At 42.7% G+C, this 27471-nt stretch overlaps 1 protein-coding gene across 1 annotated transcript; it reads left to right on the top strand.

Moving 5' to 3' along the window:
- Positions 1 to 11566: 11566 nt before the first annotated feature.
- Positions 11567 to 26100, top strand: sema4ab (sema domain, immunoglobulin domain (Ig), transmembrane domain (TM) and short cytoplasmic domain, (semaphorin) 4Ab). Its single transcript, XM_070846314.1, has 14 exons — positions 11567 to 11673; positions 11968 to 12128; positions 13382 to 13441; positions 14959 to 15057; positions 15230 to 15323; positions 16679 to 16801; positions 17599 to 17726; positions 18627 to 18808; positions 19804 to 19948; positions 20840 to 21029; positions 21545 to 21660; positions 22862 to 23025; positions 23778 to 23872; positions 25043 to 26100. Exons 1-14 carry the CDS (start codon positions 11577 to 11579, stop codon positions 25897 to 25899), a joined length of 2511 nt encoding a protein of 836 aa, XP_070702415.1. The 5' UTR covers positions 11567 to 11576; the 3' UTR covers positions 25900 to 26100.
- The last annotated feature ends 1371 nt before the right edge of the window (positions 26101 to 27471 follow it).

The raw sequence follows: 27471 nt of genomic DNA, 5'->3' as shown, positions 1-27471 counted from the left end.
TCCACAGGCTCTACCTGTGTGTCTGTGTCTGTTCCCTGTGAATCACTGATCATTGGGCAGAGCTCCTCCTAACCAGCCCCTGTTCAGGAGAAGACTTTGACAGCAGCACCGCAGTTTCTTCCTCTGACTCCTCTAACCTGTTCCAGGCAGGATTCCTTCTCCAGCACAGAAGTTTTGTTCACAGGCTGATCAGTACTGCAGGGCCTGAGCTCAAGCAGGTGCACATTACTCGGAGCCTGAGAACCATCCACCTTAGCGATGGTGTAAACTGCCCCATTGGGATCCAGCAGCACCAACACTTGATATGGTACTAGCTACCACAAGTCTTGGATCTTGTGCCGACCTTTGAATGAATGATTCCGTAAACCATCTGACCTTCATGCAGTGCACTTTGCTGGGAAAGGGGCCCCTGACTTCGCTTCTGGGCAACTGTCTGCTGTTCCATTTGCCTCCGTGCATGACTATGGGCTTCCTTTTACTGCCATTGGTATGCATGAACCCAATCATCAATGGTCCCACTATATGAGTCACTCACCAAAGAGAATCAGGTTTTTGAGTCATTTGAGTCAGTCACCCAGTGTGCGGAAATCCATATGCGCACAAAAGCTCCACCCACTCCCGAGTGTGAGTGCTGCTGGGCTGGGAGTGAGCAAGTGAGTGATTTGTGATTTTCGTTTTGTGAGTTCACAGCTCATGAGGGAAAGGGGGAGTTGAGTTGAAACAAGAAACCAGAGCTGTTGCTTTTCCCACAGGGCTAATACAGCGATTAACTTGATATATTTATACAAATGCAGTCACACAATAGTGACATGTTGCCTGGTCTCTTCTTTGCAGTTAGCTAGCTAGTGGCAGCAGGGACGAGTCAGTGAACGAGTTAATAGAGATGAGGAATCATGACTCACAAGTCAGTAAAATGACTCTTGAGTTTTGAACGATTCGTTTAGGACTCGCACATCACTGCTTGCCACTGTCACTGCCCTCAGGTCCCGAATCAGGACCGCCACTGTGAACTTTGAGAAAACATCAGTGAACAGCACACTCGCCCGGCCATCACATCACTGCTCCAGCCTTGGCCACGATACAGCACTCACACTTAGAACAATACTCCTCAATCTCTGTGTGCATCCCTGGCCAGTAACACCTTGCCCACACCAGCTTCTCCACTCCCTGGTGACAAGGCGAAGCCAGGAAGCGACTAGAATACCTAGGGAAGCTTGACAAAAACCCTATGGTATTCACAAACACAGTGTGGTTGCCACCTACCCCTGCGGCCAGCATTGCTCCCACTTGCTTGACGGTTTGGCAAACCCCAGGGCCCTCTTCATGTACATATTGCCTTGACAATCCATCAGCATTGGCATTTTGCCTCCCAGGTTGGTACTGCAGCTCGAAATTGAACCGGGCCAGCTCTGACAACGATCTCTGCTCCACTGCTCCCAACTTGTAGGTGACCTGCGGGATTATTGTCTGTGACCACGTCAAATGTTCAGCCCAGAAGACAGTTGTGAAACTTATCCATAACCGCCCACTTCAGGGCCAACAGTTCCAACTTCATGGAATGCAACATGGAGAACATGGAGAAGAAATGGTCACTCCCTACAAAATAGACCACTCACTACTTGTAGAATGACCATACTAGCATGGTCAAAAGACTGATCACAGGAAGCAGCCTTTCAGAACTGGGATGACAGCAGGCAGTGTTCATGCTGAGGGCTGTTACCTCACTTCCACTCCGTGTAGCATCAATAAAAATCTCCAGCATCTTTTCCATGGGAACTAATAATTCATTCATTGTTTTTAGTCTACAGTCTACTTTCCACAATCATAAAACATTCAACTTAAGTCAAGAGGAAATTATGAAACTGTGAAATGCGGTCAAACAGGAAGTATTGGTGTATGGAATGGGTGAGTCTCAGTGAGAGTGCCGAGGGATGACAGTTTGTTGTTCTGCATCTACATGAGCTGATGTATTTCATGAAATCAACCACCTCACAGGTCTTGATTTTTTCCTTTTTCCTTCCTTTTTCATATTAGAGCAGCCCCACTTCCTCCATGTAGAAAATGGCTCCTCTGCAAGACACTGGTGAACCTGAGCACAGCCGTGTTTTTGCCCATAGAAAGCAGTTCTTCCTTTGAAGTACAGTGTGTGTTATTCAGACAGATCCACCAGTGAGCAACTGGGTTTTCTATTGAATAACTTAAATGAATGTATAGACACTCTTATTCAGCAGTTGTTGCACACTCAAACTGCCTCTAAATGTCTATACTCTGACCAAGATTGAGCAGTAACCTTTACTTCATACTTCGCCGGAAGCCCTCAGAGCTTCTGAAAGCTGTTCGTGATGTCACTGCCATGTTTTTCTAGTTAGTGGTCTCCTATGGCCAGCGGATGACAGTCAGCTTTGTCTCCTGGTATGCTCATGGCTCAACATCAACCTGTGTGTCAGCAGCTTCATGTTTGACACTGGGCGGCGTAGAGGCCGTTACCACATGGCTGTTTCCAGGTCACTGCTAATCCCCTCCAATCTTCTTTTCTCCTCATTAGCCATCTTACCTACTCCTTTCCCTGCTGTGCTCACAATGAAGCCTGGCAATGACTGATTCTTTGGAGGTCTAATTTTACACACCATAGTTTGAACCTAAGTTTAGTATTGGAATTACTGCTGAATTAGAATCTGTAGTGGTGTGACATGCAGATCAAACAGCCACATTGAACGACCGGGTAGAGTAAATAAAGGTGGCTTTAAGAAGAGCCAAGAATGGACCGTCTCTACGAGCAAAGTCCTCTGTGGATGAAGTTGTTGTGGATATCAATATTGTCTGTCTAACTTACTGCTGACTTTGCTGCAATAGTAAGTTTGTATGTGGAGGACAGTGAGCAGATGAGACACACAGTGGAAACAGACATCAGAACGTTCTTCTGCAAAATACCAAGACGGAAATCAAGGAGAACAACACGATTTTCAACAGGTACAGACACAGAGTAGACACTGTAGAGCAAAGCCAAATGGTTTCAACTGTTGAAACTACAATTTCTCTCTTTGAAAATACAGTATTGTATATTTTGTACCAATACCTTGTTGCTGACATGTTTAGGACATGTCATCACTCTATGCTGATGTGATCTATTATACTTCAATAGATCATCAGCATAGAGTGATGAATAAATCTACTAAATCTACCATCAGAAACATTTGCTGTAGCTTATGACCTTCAGTGAAGAATGTTTCACATGACTACATTTGTAGCTATTTTGATTTTTAAAAAACTAAAAGAAGACCAGTTTAGCAAATATGTACCTGACTTGGGATATTGAAATGATGGAAATATACCACATGCATGATTTGCCACAATTCTGGCTGGTAGGATTCATCCACTAGGGGATTCAAAGCTAGTGGTGCGGTGGTTAGCCCCGTTGCCTCACAGCAAGAAGGTTTGAGCATGTAAGCCGGCTGGGGCTTTTCGGTGTTGAGTTAGATGTTCTCCCTGTGCTTGCGTGCGTTCTTTCCAGGTACTCCAGCACAGTCAAAAGACATACAGGTTAACTGGTGACTCCAAGACTCTGTACGTGTGAGTGTGAGTGTGAGTGTCAGTGGTCGTCTGTCTCTGTGTGTCGACCCTGTGATTGACTGGTGACCAGTCCAGGGTGTACCCCGCCTCCCAATGATCAAAATTCAAAATAAAAGACACTACAACCTTGAATATGAAATTAATCAGTGCCAAAGCTGTGACATTACATGAGGTTCTTCCAAAGCCATGTTTATCATCTTCATATTAATTTGGATATAGAAGCATTTGCTTTTCACCAAAAGGTCAGAGCTTCCTTTTGTCCACCACTTTAGTTCATAACAGAATATCCAAATGTGACAAAATATTCAATACATCAATATATGATGGTACTTTATATCATGGTACATTATCAACACACTTTTTGCAATACCATGACATTTTATTGAATTATTTAATATAAAGGGAGATCTTCATCTTACAAATGATTTTTTTGACAGGAAACTGTCCTGCTGTCTGTCAGTTCAGGCCTTTGCTTGATGAGGTTGTTTTAACTAGTCCCTATCCAATTATGAACCAGAATTGACTTGATAAGAGGCAAAATAAATAGAGTATTTGGCCATTTTTATATCTAAATTCCTCACAGATTTGGTACAGCTGCTGAGATGAATCACATGAGTGAAAGTTACTATCTGTCATGTAAATGTTTGAACACTCAACACCACTCAATATGTTCCAGATTTAACCCTTTAGTTCATTTTAGTGTTGCTATAATGCATAGGTAAATGCTCTCTACAAAAGACTTAGAAGGATGTGCAAAGATTGTACATTTTCATTGATTCATTTGTTTGGTTGAAGAGTTGGGTTTAGACCTGCTCTTTATGGAAAGCGTCTTGAGATAACACTTTTATGAATTGGTGCTATATAAATAAAGATTGATTGATTGACTTACGATTACGATTACTTTCTTTCAGCTTCAATGGCATTTGCATGATCTTTCATTCAATACTAGGAAGACAAACCAAGGCTGATGTTAGATGTTCAATTTGTGGTCAGCAAGCTAAATCCGTTCCGTAAGAGCCATTGCTATATTTTGTAGAATGATTTACTTATGAATGTCAGAAAAGTTTTTAAAACAGAGTGAGGTTTAACATATTGGAGTTCTAGGCCTAGTGTTACAAGAAGTTTAGTTCTGGCATGATGATGATGGCCATTCTGCAGTGGCTGAAACCACTTTACCCCCTTACTAAAGTTCTTACTAAAACGTACTAAAATTCACAAGGCCACTACTTGACCATATTCTAAGAAGTACAGCTAAACAGACGGAAAGACATGACAGAGGACAACCACTACAGTGTGTTTGAGGGCTGATGTTAGATGTTGAATTAGCAGTTAGCAAGCTAATCTCTGTTGCTATCTCAGGCTCCCCCCCATTCCTGGGGCACCATCTGAACCTCTATCAGAGTTGGGTCATCATGGGTCTGACCCTGCGGAAACACCTCCAGAAATGTTGGACAAAGTCTGTTGCCAAACCTGTCCATATTTAGCTGTTAAGAGTATAGATCTAATGGGATTACAAGACTGCCTCCTTCAAACCAGCCCACTCTGGTGGGGGCATTCAACACTCTGGCCAAAGCCATGACATCATCAGTGAGGGACTGTGGGAACTCCCTAAAAAGTTGCATTCCGAACTGAAAACTTTTTCTTTTTACTATAACACATATTGTAGCTGCCCTCACAGAGTACATACTTTCTAAGCACTCTGCAGACAATTGGGGCATAATTCTTCATCATGACCCTTGAACACCAATCACCATTCTGCACTACTGGCTGCAGTGCAGCTCTCCTGGTTGTTTCTTTATCTTTTGTTGTATTGATGCATGCTTTGTTTTCTGTAATGATTTACTTTAAATATTAGAGGCTGTTTTCAGTCATTGTAGTTTCCATGCAGTAAATATCTTTATTTATAGAGCGCCTATTCATAACAGCGTTATCTCAAGACTCCTTCCATAAAGAGCAGGTCTAGACCAAAGTCTTTAATTAGAGAGAGACCCAACGATTCAGGAATTCAACATTAAGGATTCAAGAATCCCCACATGAGCAGCATCAGATATTAGATTAGGACACAGTGGAGGAAGAACTCCTCTTTAACGGGAAGAAACCTGGAACAGAACCAGGCTCAGAGGTGGGGGGGGCGTTCTGTCGGGGTCCGTGTTGGGTGGAGGTTGGACAGAGAGAGAGAGAGAGAAACTGTAGTTACAAACTTGACAGGACAGAGAACTTGACAGGAAATAGATTTAAATGATAGACTACTGAAATAAAATGTTTTTTTCATCCATGATAGCATGGGGGGCATCTCATGCTGCTGTGACTGTGGTGAAAGTTTAGTATGAAATATAAACCAAAAAATCAATGTATGGGAAAAAATGTTCTTCTTATTCTGCAATTATCATTTCTATGTTAGTAACTACTATAGTTATGGTACGTATTGTTTTCTTTTTGTGCTACTCAGATATTCATGTCATCCATAAACTGGTAATTTAGCATCACCTGCTGTGTTGATGGAGTGAATAGGTTCACTTTTTCTTTATAATTAGAGGACTTACGTTCTGCATAAATGTTATGGCTGACTTTCAGAATTCTTCTCTGGGAACTGTTTATGTCGCGTCCAGTGCAGACGTTTGTTATAACGACACCCTTGCAGCCAATGATTTTGGAGTGACAGTGGTGGTGAGCTTGAAGCTCCTGTGTGCCCTTAGAGGGGTTCATGGCAACAATATTATAGGTTAGATGTCCAGCGAGTTTGACACATGATTCATATCTTTCATTTCTGCTGGAACTGGCGGTGACCTTCCTTTAATAATAAAAGTTAATAATTCTAGCTCTTTCCTCACTCAGTGTTATCACAAGGGTCTCTTTTAGTGTGATCTCAAAGATCACCTAACTTGCAGAAGTAGCCTGTACTAACTCAGTCCTGCTTGGCCTGCAGCTCTTTGATGCACTCCAAGAGGCCCTCTTCGGTGCGGTCGAGGTGGTTAGCCAAGCCGGTAACGGTGAGTCTCAGACTGCTGGTCATGTTTTCCATGGTCAGCCTATAGATCAATATTACAACATGCATATGTCATTAGTCATAATATTTTGCATTGTCAGTTACCTGCTTAGTCAGTTGTGTGTGTGACAGCATCATTGGACCAGTTTCATGTACATTTGTTCAGTTTAAAATAAACATTTTTTGGTTCACTTCCAAACTGGTTGTGGTCTCGCCTTTATGTTGTGGACTGCACCAATAACCAGGCCTGACTGCTTAACACTTGGAATATGTCATTCATGCAACACTTCAACAATATAAAGTTTAAGAATAAAATGATTGTGTTTTTGGCTATTATCAAGATCTACATAGGGCATGAACAATCTGCATTTCAGACAGAAATTTTTTAACAGAAATGTAACCAACGTTTGTGTAATCTATTGTGCAGTAATATATTCCATAGACCGTGGAGGCTGATGTGTTACATACCTACATTATATGTAGTTGGGGGTTATTTATAGTTATTTTGATGTTAATGATTAAATAAATAGCTTAAAAAACTGCCTACTGCAAATGAATATGATGATAAACACGGCTTTGGAAGAACCTCATGTAATGTCACAGCTTTGGCACTGATTGATTTCATATTCAAGGTTGTAGTGTCGGCTATGTAACGTAGCCAGCAACAAAGAATAACCATAAACAGCGCAAAGTAGTTTGGCCATGTTGTAAACTATTAAGATATTGTGAAACCTTAAACTGGTAACTCATGGGGAGCTCTGCTGGGCATTGTAAACAACAGGACTTGGGAAGGAGCATACCAGCTGCCAAACAAACTTTTTAGAGGGAAACAAAAAGAACAAAAAAGGGATCTTTATCGATCTATCTATCTATCTGTTACCATGCCTTAGATCCTGTGCTTGCTCTATAACACTTTGTTATCATGGCCATTCAATCCTCTAGGCTTTTATTTTCAATGTTACATTCACGTCCGCTTCCGGCCTGCCCACCGGGAAAAAGCAACATTGGATCGTTTTCTTAAAAATCGATTCTGACACCAACAACAGGTTTTTCCCTTTTGGTTTTGAAACAAAAAACAGATTAAGGTTTTTTCATTTTTGAATTACAAATGAATTACGGATTATCTCATGATACCCTGCCTATATTTTAGACCTAAGTTTAATATTATATAAATGCTCAGAAATCAAAATTGTCAAGCAATTGTAACCAAACCCTCTGCACTTTTTGCTGCATTCATGGGATTCTCTGCTACTAGGGTTGCCAGAAATGTGAAAAGTTCAAAGTTCATAATCAGCTAAGTGACTTCTACAAATCAAATTTTCTAAGCATTTCACATTCTAAACTTCAAAACTCAAAATAAATCACCCATATGACATGTTAGATCACATCCAAGAAGCAAAATCAAGTCCTCAATCCAAAAATGATTCAAAATCCAAAAGTGATGGTGAGGTGGGCCCTGCACTAACATAACCCATTACTACCAATTATTTTAGCAACCTGACCACAGTCAGTGATTCAATGTTCAAGTTAAACATACAAAAAAAAGAATGTCATTTTAAGATATGTCAGATATGTGTCCTTTTTTTCTAAGCAGGGATATCTTTTAAAAAGATAAATCAATATCAACATTCCCCACTCCTCACTGCCAGTCACACAAACAGTTAAGTCTCAAAGGCAGAGGATGATGCACAGCATCCTGTCAGCCAAATCTGACGTTCAATGCAAATGATTTGGCCAATACGTAACATATCCTGTATATCTATCAGAATCAGCTTTATTGGCCAAGCACACAAGAAATTTGGATTTTTAGTTCTCATGTCTCAATGAAGCTGCACTTCATGGTGGATATGACGGTGCACCTTAACACGCTGAACAAAAGTCCTCAGGGAAAAGGAGGCACAGCCCTGCAGATGCATGTTTTGGCGTTTGAGTGAAAAATGACAGTGTTTGCCTGAGATGTAGAGAAAGGCATGCTTTGTCACTTCCCCTCTCTGAGAGAGTTCAAAGAAGCACGTCATCAGATAAATTGGGAGTATTTACAGCGTGCAACCATCGCCATGCAAACCACATTTGGGGAAAGATTCAGTGAGTTCAGAGAGGAAAAAACCACATCATCCTTCCCTGTCACACCCCTGGACATCGATCCATCCCTGCTGAACGTGGCTGCATTTAAAGGCATAAATCTACCCGATCTTGAAACTGAACTGGACGACATAGCTGATAAAGACAAATGGGTGATGAAGTCCAAAAGCCTGACAGCTGATCTTGAAAATGTTGCCCGTCAGGAGACCAGATTTGCTCATGGGCACAAATGGAACGAGATTTAAAACCTCCACAAACACAACAAACTTGTCTTTCAGACATGGAATGCCATTCCAGACACTTCCATGAACATGAAAAAGTATGCACTTGGAGTCCTGTCCATCTTTGGATCCACAGACTTATGCGAGCAGGTGTTCTCTACATAAAATGCAAACAATGCTCGAGCCTCAAAGATGACAGTTTGCCGCCCTGTGTGAAGATCAAAGCTACGTCTTACAGCCCTGATACAGATCAGCTCTGCAGTGATGCTCAGGAACAGAAGTCACATTAGACAGATGAGAAAGCTATCATTAAGTAGGCTATTACTTATTATATTGGACCCTGAACTGATATAGTTATGTTTTATGTTCAGGCTCGACGGTTGATTGCTGAGAAGAGAAGAGGATGACCGCCCACTGAAAGGGATAATTAAATATTAACTGGCCTATTTTTATATAGCTGCTAGCACGCTGCAGCTATATGTTTGATTAGTTTTAAAGTGGGCAGCTTTTTATTTTAGCAATTTTCCACAAATAAGGACTAAAACTGGCTGCATTGTGTATTTTATTCTAAAGTAACCTTGCACATGCCAGTGGTTTCTTTCTAGTGTTCACGCTGTTTTCATTTGTTACAAACAGCAATAAAATGTCATCAGTTTTCTTTGTGAAGTTCTATTTTATCAATGCAACAGACTAGGGTGCAGTTCTCTGACACATGGCACAACTATAAGATGTTATAAAACAGATTTCACCCCCCCATGAATCATGGCTGACAGGTGTAGTCGCTTATTGCATCTATAAAATGTGATTCATTGCCCTGTGGCCTGCTCACACTGTTGTCCAACACTGGGACGAGCACACGATGAAACACTCTGACAGAAGGCTGGCTCTAAATGAGCCGCCATATTTGGATGTACTGAGACACCCCAGGGGGGGCCATGGGGGCAGAACAGGCCGACAGGCAGTGGGGCTGGTCACTGGCTCACACGGCTGTAGTGTGTGTGGCTGCCCTGCAGGGGGAGGCTGCAGCCTGCTGCTCCATCAGAGAGGGGGAGGCTCTTCAGCTTTGTTGTTCTAGTAAAGGCCCATCCACGATCAGCGTTTTCCTGCCCGGGCACGGTCCGTGCGTCCAGCTCCACGGTCCGTGTGTCCAGCTCCACGGCCGGAGAGGAAGGGACGGAAGCCTCCGCGGACATGTGAGATGACTTTGCCTCTTGTTTCACATCACTTGCATGCGTGTTGTCGGTCTGTAGAAAATGACGGCTGCTTCTAGTCTCACGGCGTCCTGCTGCCCAGCAAAGAGAGGAGTTAAAGCTCCATCAGGGTGAAGCAACAGTGCAGCACGTGACCTGGTCATGTGGGCCCCGCGTGCGCGTCACTGGAGCCGCACTGTGTGTGTGTGTGTGTGTGTGTGTGTGTGTGTGTGTGTGTGTGTGTGTGTGTGTGTGTGTGTGTGTGTGTGTGTGTTAGCTGCACGGGACCACGTGTGTGAGCACACCTGGGTGCTGGAGAGAGCTGGTCACGGGCACCCCAGGGGGACGGTCTGCTCTCTGGGGGCCAAAAGGCTCCACTGTGCCACAGCATCAACACGGAACACACACACACACACATTAACGGGAGCAGGCTTGTTGCTGGTGTTGTAGTCACTTGTTGTACATAGCCTAAGTGCATTATAATGAAGTCTGTGGAGTGTGACACAGCATGCAGCATGTTTGGACATGTGTCTGCGGAGGAAGAGCTGCAGACTGAAGAAAAGAAGAACCAACATAGAGAGTGTTAGAAAAGCATCTGCTCTGGAACAGCTTCACCTCGTCTGTGTCTGAACCCTACTGGAGAGATGAACGCCACTTTCTTAAAGATATTCCCTCATTTGGTGTGTTGATGGTGGTGGTGAGAGCGCTTTCTAACACACTGCTGTAGAAGTGTCCCGTTGGGTTGAGATCTGGTGACCATCAGGCTGGAGCCACATGTCATGCTCCCGTGCCTCATGGTTGGGGGAGTTGTCATCCCGGAAGAGAGCATTTCCTCCAGGATAGAAATGCTTCGTCACAGGATAAAGCTGATGACTCAGAACAACTTGGTGTTCATTTGCAGTGAGCCTCCCCTCTATGGGGGCAAGTGAACCCAAACCATGCCAGTAAAATGATGCCCCCCAGGGGACTAGGAGTCAGAAGAACTCACCTGGAAAGTTCCTTTAATTTGTCACTAACAGAAGAAGAAGAGCTAGACAAACTTAGAGCAGGTAAAAGTTCAGATGGAGCACAAGTGACATCTTTAAGTGTTGTCATGCCATCTGTCACTCAACTCCAGATCTAACTGGTAACTAAGGAACCAGCTAAAGAAACAGATTTGTGTGTGAAGAAAGTAGCTTTAGTAGTTGTTCTGTTTCTGGTGCTTTTTCCAGTGGACAAAATGTCTAATCTGAAAACAATCTTTCAAGCAAAGGAATGCTTTAGAAAAGAAAGCTCTGGGGGCCGACTCAGTGCATGCCCCCATGAGGTCCACTGGGGCTGTCAGGGATTGTTAGAGTAGTATTGAAGTGAAGTCTTCTTACTCTGCCTGTGTGTCTGTCTGTCTTCTCTCAACCCAGTGATGGTCTGCTGTAAAAACAGCAGTATGTGGCTCCAGCTACCATCTCCACCCCTTCTAGCTAGTCTTTGACACTGGATCAGAACCAGGGCTCACCCTCTGACCTTTATTAAGGTCAGACTCCTGCTGTAATGGAGAGTTACAGCCTGCTGGCCCTCACTGTCGCCTTGCTGGGTTTTCTTAGCCCATGCTTGACAAGACTGACTCCCAGAGTCTCCTTCCTCATGGGTAAGTAAAGACTTTAAGAATCTCGCTGTTGTGTTTTCCTTTATCATGTTGGCAAATGTAAAAGTACTAAAAGTATCTGGTAGTTCTAGAAGAGAGGGAGCTGCTCTTAACAGTGGAGCAATTAAGAATAAAAAAAAAAGGTTTTCACCTCATTGGGTCTTTTTATAGACTGATGATTGCAGTAAGTGTAAAAACAAGACTGTTGGTGCAGATGAGCAGTTTGCAGCCTGCCTACTGTCTGTGCTGACTGAATGAACATGGCTAATCCCACTGTTAATTGCTGTGAAACAACAGGCAGCCCAGGGAGACGTCTCACCCACTTCCGTAGCCACGATGTCAGCAACACCACCATTCTGCTGCTCAGTGAGGATGGAGACGTGCTGTATGTAGGAGCCCGGGACGCTGTGTTAGCACTGGATGTTGGCCACAAGGATGCCATCAGACTGAGGAGTAAGGTGGGGGAGCTGTAGGCCCGAGCTAAATCTAAAGCTAAAGTCATCAGTACTGAAGTTCCCATTTTTAATTCATAGAACTCAAAGACAAACTGGAAAATAGTTGCAGTGAAATAGGTGTGAGAGGCAGCAGCAACCAGACTATATCATATATAGTCGCACATTTTATCACTGTTTATAATATAAAAAGTGATAAAATTCATCTCATCAGACATTTTACAGACTGCAGTGTTACATAATGACAGAATTGGTGAAACAGGGAAACAGCCTATGTTTTATTGTAAGGTCAAATCTCTCATATTTCATGCCCACCTCTTCATTTCACCTGCAGCCGTCTCAGTTAAAACTCTCTGTGCGCTGGTCTGAAGTCTGTCTCACCACACATTCCTCCTTTGTAAATACCAGATGGAAAAATGCGTATGGTTTCACCACCGCCATCCACTTGAGTTTGAGCGATTTTTTTTTAAACTATATATTTATAGTTATTATCGTCTCTCTTGTCTCTAGTGTCAGCTGATTCCAGTCACTGATCACAGGGTCTATTTGAAGCCTTCTATTTATGGTGTAGCTTTGTTATTATTTACCTATTCTCACCAGAGATGAGAAACTATCATGACTTAACAAATTATTCATTTATTGGCAGGCAACATGTGAAACGTGTCCTTCTCTCTGTTAGACACACAACTTAAACTACAGCAGCATGTGTCTGGTTAGTGGGCACAGCTTTGAGCTTCATGAATCTAACTTTTCTGTGGAATAAGTAAATAGAATTTTATAAAATAGAAAATTAGAGTAAAAGCTAAATGTGCACAGCACACCACATTAGAACAAACGCCACGATGACAGCGTTTGACTAGACTTGAGTCAGCGCTCAGTGAACAGTGACAGATGTTTGCTCTGTTGTGCTAGCCTTAGAGGCTAAAGTGAAACATCAGCTAACCACTGGGTCACAACAGCTGTGTCTTTGTTGGCTGCCTTGGCACTGATTAGCACGCAGCCTGTCAATCAAGCTCATGCAAAATAAAAACACTTAGTATGTCTGTGCAGCACAATGATTGTTCAAACTGGGGTGGGGAGTATTCCTTTCAGTACAAAAGTACAGCATTGCGCACACGTGTACAATAGTTACAGCTTTGTAATGAAGAATGTAAAGATGTGTGTGTTTTAAACTTTTCATTGTTCAGCTCCAGTTTGTGGTTCCAGTGGATTTTCGCCTCAGCTGCTCTGATGTATTTAACTCTCCTCTGTTTTTTCAGTTGGACTGGAGCCCCTCAGAGAAAGACCTTGAACAGTGTTCCATGAAAGGCAAGAAAATGGCAAGTAGTTGTTTTGTGGATCAAAATGTGCCCCGTTGACTCAGGATACCAACCAAACAAGACAAGGCTGTCTGTAACATGCAGCTACCACCAGGAGGAAGGAGAAAGTGGTGTGTGGGGGTGTCCAGAGATGGGGCACTATTACTGTGGTGTTCAGCAGGTTAAGAGTCCTGTAATACCTCCTGGAGGAGAGGGGGGCACACAGTAGTTGACTGGGTTGAGAAGTGTCCTTGATGTGCAGAGTGGAGAACCAGTGATGCGTTGGGCAGTTTTCTCCACCTGCTGCAGTGCTTTCCAGTCTTAAACAGAGCAGTTGTCTTACCAGACTGAGATGCAGTAAATGGTGCTGAGGTAGAAGTTCATTAGAATGTGAAAAACCAGATGGACCTTCAGTCCTCAGGAGGAGACTGGTGAGCGGATTTGATCAGGGGTGAAGTGTGGACAGACCAAGAGAAATCCTCAGAGATGTTGACACCCACAAGCTGGAGACACATTCAGCCTTTGGCCTTTCTGAAGTCCACAATGAGCTCTTTGGTCTTTTTGGTAGCAAGAGCCAGGATGTTGTTAGCACATCACACCACCAGGTGCTGGACCTCCCTCTTGTAGGTTGACTCATTATTGTTGCTGATGAGGCCAACCACACTTGTGCCGTCTGCAAACTGGATAATGGTATTAGAGCCATTTACAGACATGCAGTCGTAGGGGAATGCATTGACTGAGCACACGGCCCTGTGAACACCACGGTTCAGAGTGAGGGTTGAAGAGGTGTGGTTGTCTAAAGGTTCTAAAGGTTGATGTCAGGGTCACAGAGTTTGGAGATGGATTTTGAGGGAATGATGATGTTGAATGCTGAACTGAAGTCAGTGAGCATCACTGTCCTGTAGGTGTTACTGTTGTCCAGGTGGGAGAGAGCGGACTGTACTGCCATGGTGGCCTCCTCACTCATGCTCTGATGTAGGCCAGATTGAGGGGATCAGTCAGAATCTCAATTAGCTGTCCATCACATACCCTGAGCACATGTCCAGGGTTGCCATCAGGGCATGCAGCCTCACAGCCTCACACGCATTAAGCTTAGTGCAGTACAGTGGGGGAGAGTGTGAAGGGCTGGTGGCCTGCAGCTTTGATGGCACCCCCTGGTTGTTGGCATAAAAGTAAGCTCATAAGGGACGGAGGTGCCAATGGTTGGTGGGCTTTGTAGTCCATGATGGCCTGGATGCTTTGTCGTGTGCATCAGGGGTCGTCGTTGTAGAAGTGCTCTCAGTCCATAGCTTGTGGCTGTGCTTGACCCCCCTGGTGCTGCTCTTTGGATTAGCCCTTCTGTCCTGACTGGTAATTGATCTGAAAAGGGTGTTGGATGCTTTCAGCAGGAGGCAGACCTGTGTGTTTATCCATGGCTTCTGATTTGGGAATGTCCTAAAGAAGAGACAGGATGAAGCCTTAGTCCACTGTAGGAACTCGGTGCTCACTGTACCTTTTGCTTTTACTGAAACTGGATGTCCTCTGTGTGTTTTTTATAGGCTGACTGTCCCAATTTCATTCGTGTACTGCAGTTCTTGAACAACACCCACATCTATGCCTGTGGAACCTTTGCCTTCAGTCCACGCTGCACCTACATTGTAAGTTTGTTTACACAGAAGTTTCAGCTGATTGGTTTGTTTAAAATTGTGATAATGCTCACTGTTAAATGATTTTAACAGTTTATGAGAAAAGTACCCAGATTTAGTTTAAGTTCAGTTTGATATTATTACATTTTTATCAGCCTGGCTTTTTCTCCTCTTTTCTGTCCAGAACTCAAAGACATTTACAATGAGCCTCAAGTCTGATGAAGGAAGAGGTCGCTGCCCCTATGACCCCTACCAGCGCAACACTGCTATCATCGTAGGTAAGGCAATGATGCCACAGCATCTACAATGAAATGTTTACTAAGGCAGGTTGACAGAAGAATGGTATGTGCCAAAGCTGACATCTTCAGCCCACTTTGTGCCAAAGTGAATACTCATCCCTGATTACGTGCACTGTAGTATCAATCAATCAATCTTTATTGATATAGCACCAATTCATAACAGCGTTATCTCAAGACTCTTTCCATAAAGAGCAGGTCTAGACCAAACTCTTTAATTAGAGAGAGACCCAACGATTCAGGAATTCAACATTAAGGATTCAAGAATCCCCACATGAGCAGCATCAGATATTATATTAGGACACAGTGGAGGAAGAACTCCCCTTTAACAGGAAGAAACCTGGAACAGAACCAGGCTCAGAGGGGGGGGCTTTCTGTCGGGGTCCACCAACCATCGGCACCTAGTAGTAGAGTAGTTATATGAGTTTGACCTTTCTGAGGTTCGATTACAAGCCTCACTGCAAAACCAGTTTTTTAGTTTAGTTTAGTTTAGTTTAATTGTCATTATGAAGTAAGAACTTCTTTATTCAAGAATAAAGTCACATCACAAATGGATAACTTGAGGCTTGTGGCAGCTGACTTGTCTGATAAGGACAACCTACCTTACACTTCAAGTTATACTTGTGTATTCTCAATCTGTATAAATGTACTTCACACCGCTCAACAGTGTGATACACCTGTGAAACAGTTAAGTAGAGAAAGACAGACATCCGTAAAAACTCAAAGTTTTATTAAGATGGTGTAACTGGAAACTTCAATTCAGCAGCTGAGGAACTTAAAGAATGTTTTAACTGAGGAAACCCTGATTCATCGACATGAAAGTGAAGGACCTTTCATTGTTGTGATGGCTGAATCTTGCTCTTGTATTCTTCATTGATTCTGCCTTCTTTGTCATCTTCCAGTCCAATTTATTCTCACAATCTGCACGTAATCTTCACCTGAGTTACTAAGAAAGCAACTCATTACACGGTCCGAGCCTGGCCTCAAGGCCCTTTCTGCAAGCTCAGAAGGTTGTTTGAGGTCACTAAACTCAGAACAGAAATTTGAATGTAATGATCCTTGTATTCTGTGTAATCTCCATCTAAAATGGAACATCATGTGTAATTATCAATACAGTATGAGTCATCAAACTTAAAAGATATTAAACAAAGAGGAGCAACAGGGTGAATGCATCTGATGGAAGATTGATTTTGCTGAAACAGTTGAACATTTGCAAAGTACTCATGTTATCAGGGTGAAATGAATATCATGGAAACCAGTAATTGTTCATTTTAAAGGGTTATGGCCAATGAATTTTTTGTCATATTCACTGTTATATTCACTGCTATGTTTCTTAGATGGAGAGCTTTATACTGGGACGGTGGCAGACTACAGGGGGAACCGACCGGTCATCTCCCGGCACCTCAGTGAGGGCAGGCGTGTTGACCTGAAGTTGGATGATACATTAGGTTGGCTTGAGGGTGAGTCTGTTCTTTCTTATCAAAGTTAAACACATGGTGGCCATAGTAGGTGAGAACATAATTTTATCCATGAGAACACATTTGGACAAATCAACATTTTTGTGTGCACTCAATTCAAATCCAGTGCTCTGCCAATGTCCTGCAGCTGTCCTGTTCTGGCAGTTACTACAATGTAACAAGATCACACCGCACATAAAAGCCATTTTGATTTTACCCAGTTCTTGATTGGAGTTATTGAGTGTGAGGATTGCAATCTGTCAAAAGAAAAAAAAAAACACACAGTAAGCTGTTTTTGTGGTTTCTAAATAGTTTTGTTGTTGGTGAATACTTGTTGTTTTATGGGCCACGGTGAGAAAGGCAAGAATAAACCATGTCCTTCTGCCCCAACACCCCAACACTTGTCAGTTATCTCAATGGTCCCTCTGCCTTAAAATGGTGAGTTAACTGACATTCATACATTTTACCACAATTGTTAAAAAAGTGGACAATTAATGACGCCAGAAGCAATCATGATTTTAGGTCTATTTAGTGTCCATAACTGAGCTTACATATGACACACAGGAAAAGGAGTGCATTCCCTTTGTGTCATCTTTGACATCTTTGAAATGTCTCTGACATCCTTGAAACCCAGCAGATGCTAATTATGCTCGGATCAAAGGGTCACAGTCACAAACTATAACTTATCTTCTTGTATGTGAAGTTTCTTCTATTTCCATTTTTGATCAAACTGTTTTTAATGCTTCATATTTCCACAAACATACATCTTTGTGACATACTTCACCTTCTGTTTGCTGTAGATCCAACCTTCATCAGCTCCAGCTTCATTCCTAATGAAGAGAAGATCTACTTCTTCTTCAGCGAAGTGGGCAGAGAGTATGACTTCATAGACAAATTTATTGTCTCTCGTGTGTCTCAAATCTGCATGGTAAGACTAAAACCATGGGTCTTATGCGTGAACCAGTCAAACAAATAGATTCGTTCTCAAGCTGCACATATTAGCTTTTCCAGAGAACTTGAGGTATTCACTCATTTTCCATTTTCATTTTCATTTTATTGGGTCCACCTGTTCATCCTAACGCAATCCAACGTCTACTTTTATGATCCTGATAATGTTGACTTTTTGTTGACACTGTCATAGAGGCATGAACTAAATACAGAAATATATAAATAAATGTAGCCTTTTATACACAGTGATGGTGTTTTGGACCGTGTTATTGTAGGAGATTTATCTAATATTTGTCCCACCTCTAAATGGAAAGGGGAAAAGCACTCCCATTTAACTGTCCATTGTGCTTCAAGTACATGCAGATGTTGCCGTCCTTTGAGGCACAGGGCAAGGCTATATGATATAGCTGAATAATGAGCTAATTGAGTAATTTACCTCTGTGTAATAATTTGTAATAATAATTTTTAATACATCTTTTTTTTTATTTTTATTCATACTTTTATATATTTATATTTTACTTTGTGTTTGAAGTGTATTCTTATTCTTATTCTTTTGGAGCTGAGTGTAACAAAAAGGAATTTCCCCCTGGGAATTATTAAAGTAATTCTGATTCTGAATACCTATAGGTATTTAATGGCATGACAGTAATTCTCAGTAAACCTCCTAGTCCATATAGTCAAACAGTGGCACTCTCTCGTCCCACTTGGTGTGGCAGCTGCTGTCACTCAAACACAGACAGTGACACACCCCTCCAGCCAGCCAGAGGCCTTCAAACGAGCCTGTCCATACTGCTGTGCCTTCACTGAACTAGCTGAAATACTGTGCCTGTGATGATATGTTGTGACAGTGTTGTGTTGTGGCTCTCCTCTCATGTGGCAGAGTGATGTTGGAGGACAGCGGACCCTGCAGCGTCGCTGGACCACATTTGCCAAAGCTCAGCTGTTGTGCCAGGCTGACAGTGAGCTTCCCTACAATGTCATCCAGGACATAGACATCCTCCCACCAGCAGAGGGAGCCCCTGCTGATGACACACTCTTTTATGGCATCTTCACCTCTCAGTGGTGAGTAACATATCAATCAATCTTTATTTATAGAGCTTTATAACTGCGTTGTCTCAAGACTCTTTACATAAAGAGCAGGTCTAGACCAAACTCTTTAATTAGAGAGAGACCCAACGATTCATATAATTTGGAGGGTTTCTTATAATGGGTAACTTAGTTGTCAGTGGTTTCTGGGACACACAGAAAATGTATTATTTAACATATAATATTTGATATATTGACATAAAAATCTTATTTGTCATCGTCTTATCTTAATTAATAGGATATTATAAAAAATATTGCCATTTTTTAAATAACAAATGGCTGTTTGTACAATAAATGATGAATAATGATATTCATGAAAACATGATCAACTGTCAACATACAAATATTTTTTGGAACTAAGAAATCCTGAAATTATACAATGACCCAGTGAGCCTGTCATCTGCCGATTTTCTAAAACCTGCATCTGTATGGGAAGGTAAAACATCCTTTGTAAATCCAGTATTGGTGAATGCAGAAATCAATCTTTAGTGTGGCTCTAGTCCATTCTCTCATTTACATCTCTCTTAAGGGAACAGCTAGAAAAGGTAAAGTCTGTGGGGGGGCCTCTGGCATAAGTGTTTTTCAGTGTTGAGCCACTGTGTTCATGAAAGATCCTGAATGCACGTTATTAGAGTTTTTAACTGTGCAGCTTAGATTTGGGAGTTAGAGCCCTCCATGTGGTTTACATAAGCTGCAGTATTGTCAGTGTAATTCTTCACGTTCCATGCCAAATACATTTTGAAACTAGCCTGTCCAGTTTATGACGACAAAAAAAGTTTGGGAAACACGAGAAGGACGGGTCAACATTTCCACATGGGAAATCTGCTGTTACGGGCACCTCCAGTCTGCATGTCAAGTGTCACTGGGCAAGATACTGGTCTCCTTCATTCAGTTCCTCCTGTGCGAATGTAGTGTCAAAGGTGCCGCACATGTCCAGTTGATTTACTACTGAATTTTTTTCCGTTAACCAGGTCTGTCAACTCTGGACGGTCAGCAGTGTGTTCATTCCGCCTGAGTGACATCAAATCAGTTTTTTCTGGTAACTACAAAGTTCTGAACAGGGACACATTACAGTGGAGCACACGGGTTCAAGAGAAGGTCGCCAATCCAGGAGAGGTAAATGATCACTTGTGACTGATGTGAAAATAGAAAGGGACTGAGACAAAACTGCTCATTTGATCCTCATTGGAAGAAAACTTGTGCAATTAAGACAATAAGACACACAGGCAGGTATACTGGCATTAACTCTAACAAACTTTGAGGAAGTTTCCGTTTCAGTAGTGTAGCCATTGAAATTGCCTTATTGTCATACTGAAGTCCATTTCTATCGGTAAAAACATTGTCTGAGAACACGGAGACTTTAAAAAGAAGTCCATCAGGTCAGGAAACACTAGCAATCAGATGAGGAGACATTCTGGAAACAACTCAGTAGGTTAGACAAACTTATTTTAAGAGAAACTGAATGCAAACAGGAAGCGGGTCACTCAGACGGTCAGTTACAAATATCCACTGCAGTTCCCAGACCTACTCCCTGCTCCAGCCCTCACCTGCTGTACTTAAGGCAACTGTGCACACACACTCAGCATGTTGTAAAATATGAGCAGGATGTTAACCAGTGGGGGAAAAAAACCCTCTTGATTTAGTCTAAGGGAATTAGTGGGGGGGGTGTTATATGCAGCTAACACTGCTACAGCTTTGAACTGTTTGCTAGGTGCTATTAACAAACAGAGTGCCCACCCAAATGCAGTGATTGTAATAGCTGGTGATTTCAATCAAGCAAACCTGATTCTTTGGCATTTCTTGTTTTTGTATCTTTGTACTTTTATGGTTTTGTTTCACTTTTTTGTGCTTTGAATTTCGTTGTATTTATTTACAATGACAGTAAAAGGAATCTATCTATCTATATCAACTGCTTTTTCTCCTGGCAGCTCCACTTCAAACTCTACATTATGGAAATACTCAAATTGTGATAATAACTAACTAGTTAACTGGCTTTTTGTGGGATAGTGTGGCCTGCACAATGCATCAGACAATGCCCTGCGCTTTGTCAAAGAAAACTTTCTGGCAGACCACAGTGTGCGGCCAGTTGGAAGAAGCCTGACCATGGTGTCTGCTGAGCACAACTACAGTCATCTGACTGTCCAGAGAGTCCAGGCTGCCAACAACAGAGACTACACTGTCCTGTTTCTGCTCACAGGTGGGCCACGTGGGAGGCAACATTAATAGCTTCACAACACACACACAGCTGCCTCACTTTGCCCAGCAGCCACAGCTGTGGTTGGTTAACAGCTCCAGGTTTGCATCCTGTCTGCTCTTCCTCAGCAGCTTATTAGGCCCTGTCTTTTTTTGGATATTTTAAATCCACTTTCTGTACATCCACATGTGCTAGCTTGTACTCTTCTTCAGCCACACATTTGTTGGAGCATTGTTCCATTTTTTGACACCTTACCACAAAAACTGTTGATCAAGAGAACTGTGTGAAACAAGCAGCACAAATGTTTATCATGTGGCCTGCATGTACGAGACGACCAAAACAGTGAGCCAAAACACTGCTAGCGGCTACTCCACAGGGGCCCTTTAAATCTTGATTATGCTGTTGATGTATGTGATGGTGATGCTTTATCGACTGGTACCTTTAGACAACACAAAATACTGTATAGTATTGAGTCTGTCCACTGTATAAACATGAAATGTGTTTTCTCTTTGTTTCAGAGTCTGGGTATTTACACAAAGCAGTGCTGCTGCAGAGTGGGGCCCACATCATTGAGGAGGTTCAGGTTTTTGAGCAGCTGCAACCTATCAGAAGCCTGAAGCTCTCCATACCTAAGGTTCACAGTTCACTAGAGATTCAGACTAGATACATTAAAGATCTTTATGTCTGGTCATCAACAACCTGCAACAGCAAACGTGTAGAGCAAACTGAAGCATGATCTGAAATGTACAGTGTAGAGAATACCAGGTGTGCACGAAATTTAAGTGTAGACACAGAGAGGAATATATATTATATATTAGAGTTGGCATGCTTCCTAATGTACAGGTAAGTAAACTTACAAGGTTTGTATATTGAATGGTCTGTCACAGTCATGTTGGTTACAGTTAGGACCTCAGAATCAACCGTAATAAGAACGTTTTATAAACCTGCTCACAGCTGTATGTAAAGGTTGCCTGAGCCTTATATAACCCTGCAACCCTGAACATGATAATGGAGGTATAGAAGTTGATGGATGTATAATAATAGCATTAATAGCACATTTTGGCAAACTCACCCAAAATTGTATTCACTTGTGTTTCGCCACACTGAACCGTTGTCCTGTTATTCGTTGCCCAACTCTTGTAGCCTGGTATTTTTTACATAAACTTCATAACAATGGAAGCCATTGTGCAACCGTGACCACACAACTGCACATATCAGGCACATGCTTTGTTAAATTGTTGATGAATCTGACTCACTCAGAAGTGTGAGAGATGTTTCCTTGTAAAAATCCCAATATTTCCCTATACTATAGGGAAATGTTGTTTTGGAAAATACCTTAATCCTATAGGGCCTATAGGATTAAGGTATTTTCCAAAACAACATTGTCTATCCAATTGGCCAAGTCAGGTTGTTACACTGAGCATGTTTCTCGATTCTATGGAATTCCTGTCCTCTCGTATGTCCCTCAGGCCTGTTTTCACTTACAGTTGTGTTCAGAATAATAGCAGTCCAACATCACTAACCAGATCAATCACTTGGTTTTGGTAGAAATGATATTTCTACATGGCAAATACTTTACTAGTAGGTGTAGTAGAGTAGTAGAAAACCAACAGACCCAACAGTCATGACATGCATGCTGCTGATTCTGTGTAATTGAATCATTAATTAAAAAGGGGCGTGTTCAAAATAATAGCAGTGTGGAGTTCAATTAGTGAGGTCATTCATTCATTCAACAGGTGGCCCTGTTTGACACCTGAGGTTCACCAAGAAAAATGGTCAAGAATACTGTTGGAATTGTTTTAGAACAGGTTTGATCTCATTCTGTCCCATTTCAGGGGGTGATATATGTTGGCACCTCAGAGGGTGTGGTGAGGGTTCCAACAGCCAACTGCTCTTTCTACTGGACCTGTCCCCAGTGTGTTCTGGCCCGAGACCCCTTCTGTGGTTGGGACCCTGTCAGCAGGTCCTGTGTCCTGGTCTCTAACACGCAGATCAGTCTGTGAGTACCACAAACTTTTTTTTTAGGTCCTGGGGAGCTTGTGGGCACTACAAGCATGCTGAAAACAACACTTCGATATGCCAGAAATGAACTTTTGTTTTCAAGTTTTTTTGTTGTAGATTCTTGAATCTGTGATCCTCAAGAATCTAATGAAGTTTGAAATGGAATGTGGACATGTTTGTCACATTTCCCTTCACTGTTCATTTAAAATTTGACTCAATTTGACACCATTGACCAACCTGCTGCAAAAAGATGTGAAATGGGTGTAGTCCAAAGAGTGTCAGGAGGCTTTAGCTCAGATCAAGGCTATTACAACACTATTGCCCTTGTACTGAAGGTATGTGGCATTAGCTCACTAACTCATTTGCTCTGGCTGCTGATATGTGTGATGTAGGGATCACAGCTGTCCTCCTTCAGTCTGTTACTGGTACTCAGTCTGGTTGGTGGCCCAACCACTCAGTGGGCTCAGTGAGCTCACTGGGTTCAGGTTAGTCCCACATCCCTTCTTGTTTGAGACAATCATGGCTTTTAGCCAACTTAGTGGTAATGTCCTAGATCTAAAAGCATTTCACCAGCAGTGTTGCCATGACAATATCATGGCACTACATAAATATATGCCAATATATACATAAGCCAATAAACACAAAAAGAGAAATTCAAGTGCTGATGGCTGTTATTCAAGGTGACAGCCATCAGAAGTAAATATATGAAAGTTGTACCAGCCTTCTCTGACTGTAGTTTTCCCTCCTCAGAGGCCAGGACATAGACAGAGGGAATGTTGAAGAGGCCTGCAACAGTGTATTATTAACGCATAGAGCCAGATTTGGTCCAAACAAACTGCCAGTAGGTAAGTGACCCTAAGTGACCCTAATGAAGAGGATGTTTCTAAATGAGCCCAAACAAGTCTGACAATTCTGTTGTGATTCACTAACAGTCATATATGATATCTCTATATGATTAGCCAACATCAGCCACTCTGTCAGGTTCTACTAACTATAGTGTTAATGAGCAACAGCAGCGGCAAAATGTATTCATGTCTCTTCAAAACTTGCCAACATTATTTTGGTGATTTGCTCAGATGTTGTGGACCTTACTCCACAGCTACTTCATTTATTTTTGAGAATTTGCACAACTAATGTGAAGGAATGCAAGATATGCAGGGTAGCCATTATGCGTACATAACAGCATAGTTAAAGGCAAGTTTATCCCAAACTGTCCATGTGTTTCAAGTAGGTGCCAGACCGACAAGCACCAAACAAAAAGCAGATGAACTAGCACATTGAAAAAGGAGAATACTCTTCAATATTCATCGTTTATCAAATTGTTGATTGAATCAGTGATTTCAGTCTTGTTCTGTCTCCCTCCCCACACCTGGTGGTAAATTAGCTTGAACACACCTGAACTCATCTGATAAAGCAGGACACACCCCAACAGAATAAGTGCATTATAACACATACCATCACACTATCTTCACTTTGCCTATATGCATTCATGGGTTCTAACACCACACTGGGCCCAAGGAAACTGGTGTATACATTTTTATGTAAGCTCAAAATTCAGTCAGCACACTTTGCACAGAGGATGCAACAGGCATTTGGCTGTGGTAGAGTGGGTCGTCCCTCAAGCAGAAGGTCGGGGGTTCGATCCCCAGCTCCTATGGGTCAACATGTCGAAGTGTCCTTGGGCAAGACACTGAACCCCTACTCATCCCTAAGCAGCTTCAGTGTGTGAATGAGTGAAAGAACAGTCTCCTCCAAAATTAGATTCCTCCTGTATGAATGATGTGTGAATGGGTGAATGAGGATGTGATGTAAAGCGCTTTGAGTAGTTGAAATAACTAGAAAGGAGCTGTACAAATACAGACCATTTACCATTTACCATTTGCTTTAGCAACGTAGTTCTTACACGCTCATGTAACATGCACATTGGCAGGTTTAGATTCTGCTGGCAGTTTTCATGTGTGATATCTGATGGCGTTGTGTTGAGAGGTGTTGGTGAGCTGTAATCTGTATGTCAGCCTCATGTCCTGCAGGGGAGCTGGTTTCAGTGTCTCTGAATGAAGTAGTGCGGCTGCAGTGTCCTGCAGCGTCGCAGCTCTCCCAGCAGCAGTGGGAGCGTCCCAACAGCCGGCTGTCCCCTGACCTGTATCTACACCTGGGGGATGGAAGTCTGAGCTTTGTGGCCACCCCCACCACACTGGGCCACTACCTCTGCTTCTCCACTGAGAACGGCTACCAACAGACAATGGCTATCTATCATGTGAAACAGAAGAGCAGCCCCAAAGCTCAAACTCCAAGCACCTACACATGGCCTCGGATACACCCAATGCCCACTACACACTCTGTGGCCAGGCTGAGGCCTGGGCCTGGGTCTGGGCCTGGACTGCATACCTCTGCAGGGACTTGGCCTAAAATAACAGAAACAAGACAAAGAGAGACTGAACCAACACTGTCCAGCAGGGATACTCGGGTCACTACCAGACAGGTGAACAGAAGCTTCACCCTATGGACAAAGGAATCTGGGCAGGAGGAGGCAGAATTTCACGACAGGGTGCCCCTACTTTCAGCTCGGGACCCCTGTTACCTAAAGGAGCTGGTGGTTGTGTCAGTTCTGCTGGTTTTATGCCTCAGTCTGCTAATCACCATGCTTCTGTACGTCATCAGACAGCGCTGCCGCAGCCGAACAGTCCCACAGGCAGGAACTCCAACCAGAGACTTAGACCGAAGGACCCCTGTCGAGCAGGAGGCCCGCAGGGGGAACCAATTTCTGAGCAAACACAATGGACAGGCCGTGCACAGCGGACAAGCCAGTGGGTTAGTATGTAACAGGGCACCTGCAGGCTCGAATGGACATTTGCCCAACACCCCCATCTGAACAGTCCCAGACCTTTTAACCGTTACAGAAAAGATCCCAGTTGAGGGGAGGCCATCCCAGTCACCACAGTCACGGTGGTGGCTGTCAGACAGCCCAGCAAGAGGATTCTGTCATTCTGACTGATAACACCTAACAGATGACAGACAATCCTCCTGTGGTACTTAAATGAAGAGACATGACTGTTGAGATGGTTCTGGTTTGTTGTTGCCAGATGCTGAGATGTTCTGAATGTTCTCTGTGTGTTTCACTTCATAGATAGAAATGTACAAGCTTATCAAGTACAGTTAGTTCTTTAAATATTTATTATAATTGTCAGTACTTCATGCAAAGCCAGTGTCCACCACATTTATTGATCTCTTTTTTATAGGATAATAACATTTTCAAGAGTTCTGGGCCCATGTTAATCAGAGTCATTACAGGCCACACAGGTCAGGCCAGCAGGCTGGTTTATCAGTTGTTTATGAGATGGCTTTATGCTTGGATGGAGCTGTTGGTCCACTCTCACTGATTTTCTGTGGGTCATACACCCCTGGCCTCATGTGGCTACAGTGTAACATGATGTCACAGTGCTGCCACTCAGTGTACTTATGCGTTCTTCAGTAGATGGGTGGCAGTTAGCTCTCACATGATTTATGGAGGGTCAAGGTTCTGAGGTTATGTAAACCAGAGACCTGGAATGCCTCATTTGCTTCATTTCATGTCCCTTCGCTCCTCGAGTTTGTCAAATAACAGTTTCTGTGAGGCTAAACATCCTGTGCATCCGACGAGAAATAGTGTACCTTTGGTTTGACAGATCTGTTCACAATACCAACGGAAGATATCGGTTTAAATGGATGTGCAGCTGTTTCTTTAACTGTTAAAGGGGAAACATGACGAGATAATTCACATTCATATCTATCATGTACATCACGACACAGCAGACCTGCTGCATGTGTAAAAGAATACACTGAGTGTGTGATCGTGTTTATCAGGGGACACCAATTTGAGTTTTGAAAATATCTCATCTGGAGTTGGGTGCACTGATGAACATGTGTGGCACAAAGATGAGTCTTGGTATATAACAGTGTCTAGAGACACTGTCACAAGCAACCCAAGTCACTGCTGCTGTACTCTGTACTTCATGATGCCCTTATGAGTGTTGTAGGAGTCTGTGGTGCAGGTAAGTCCTGAATGTTTGTTGTTCTGAAAAACACATTTAGCTTTTCATCTAACTGTTGCTGTGTCATATCACCCCCTTTGGGAAGTCTGCACAGGCTCAGGAAGGTTGCTAAGTAACTGGAGAGGGTTGACTTTAGTTGGTTGAGAAACCTGACTGAAAGCTTTAACATGTCTGTGGAAAATCAGTGTTTTCAAATGACAAGAGATGCTTTTCTCTGAGTAATTCATTAATAAAGGCCCTGCTTAATGTTGCCCTTGTATTAGACTTTTCCACTGTGTTTTGGATACTGTCATTTTTTCATTGAGGTGCATGGCAGTATGATGGACATCTATCCCAGTGTTCCACTTTTTGTTTTTTAAAACCTAGAATTAAGTTGTCTATCATGCCATCAAACAAATGTGTTATGTTCTGTT

This window comes from Pempheris klunzingeri, chromosome 16 (genome assembly GCF_042242105.1).
Source record: "Pempheris klunzingeri isolate RE-2024b chromosome 16, fPemKlu1.hap1, whole genome shotgun sequence".
In the NCBI taxonomy this organism is placed as follows: domain Eukaryota; kingdom Metazoa; phylum Chordata; class Actinopteri; order Acropomatiformes; family Pempheridae; genus Pempheris; species Pempheris klunzingeri.
Note: the sequence above shows the minus strand (reverse complement) of the source record. Positions and strands in the feature narration are given on the sequence as shown.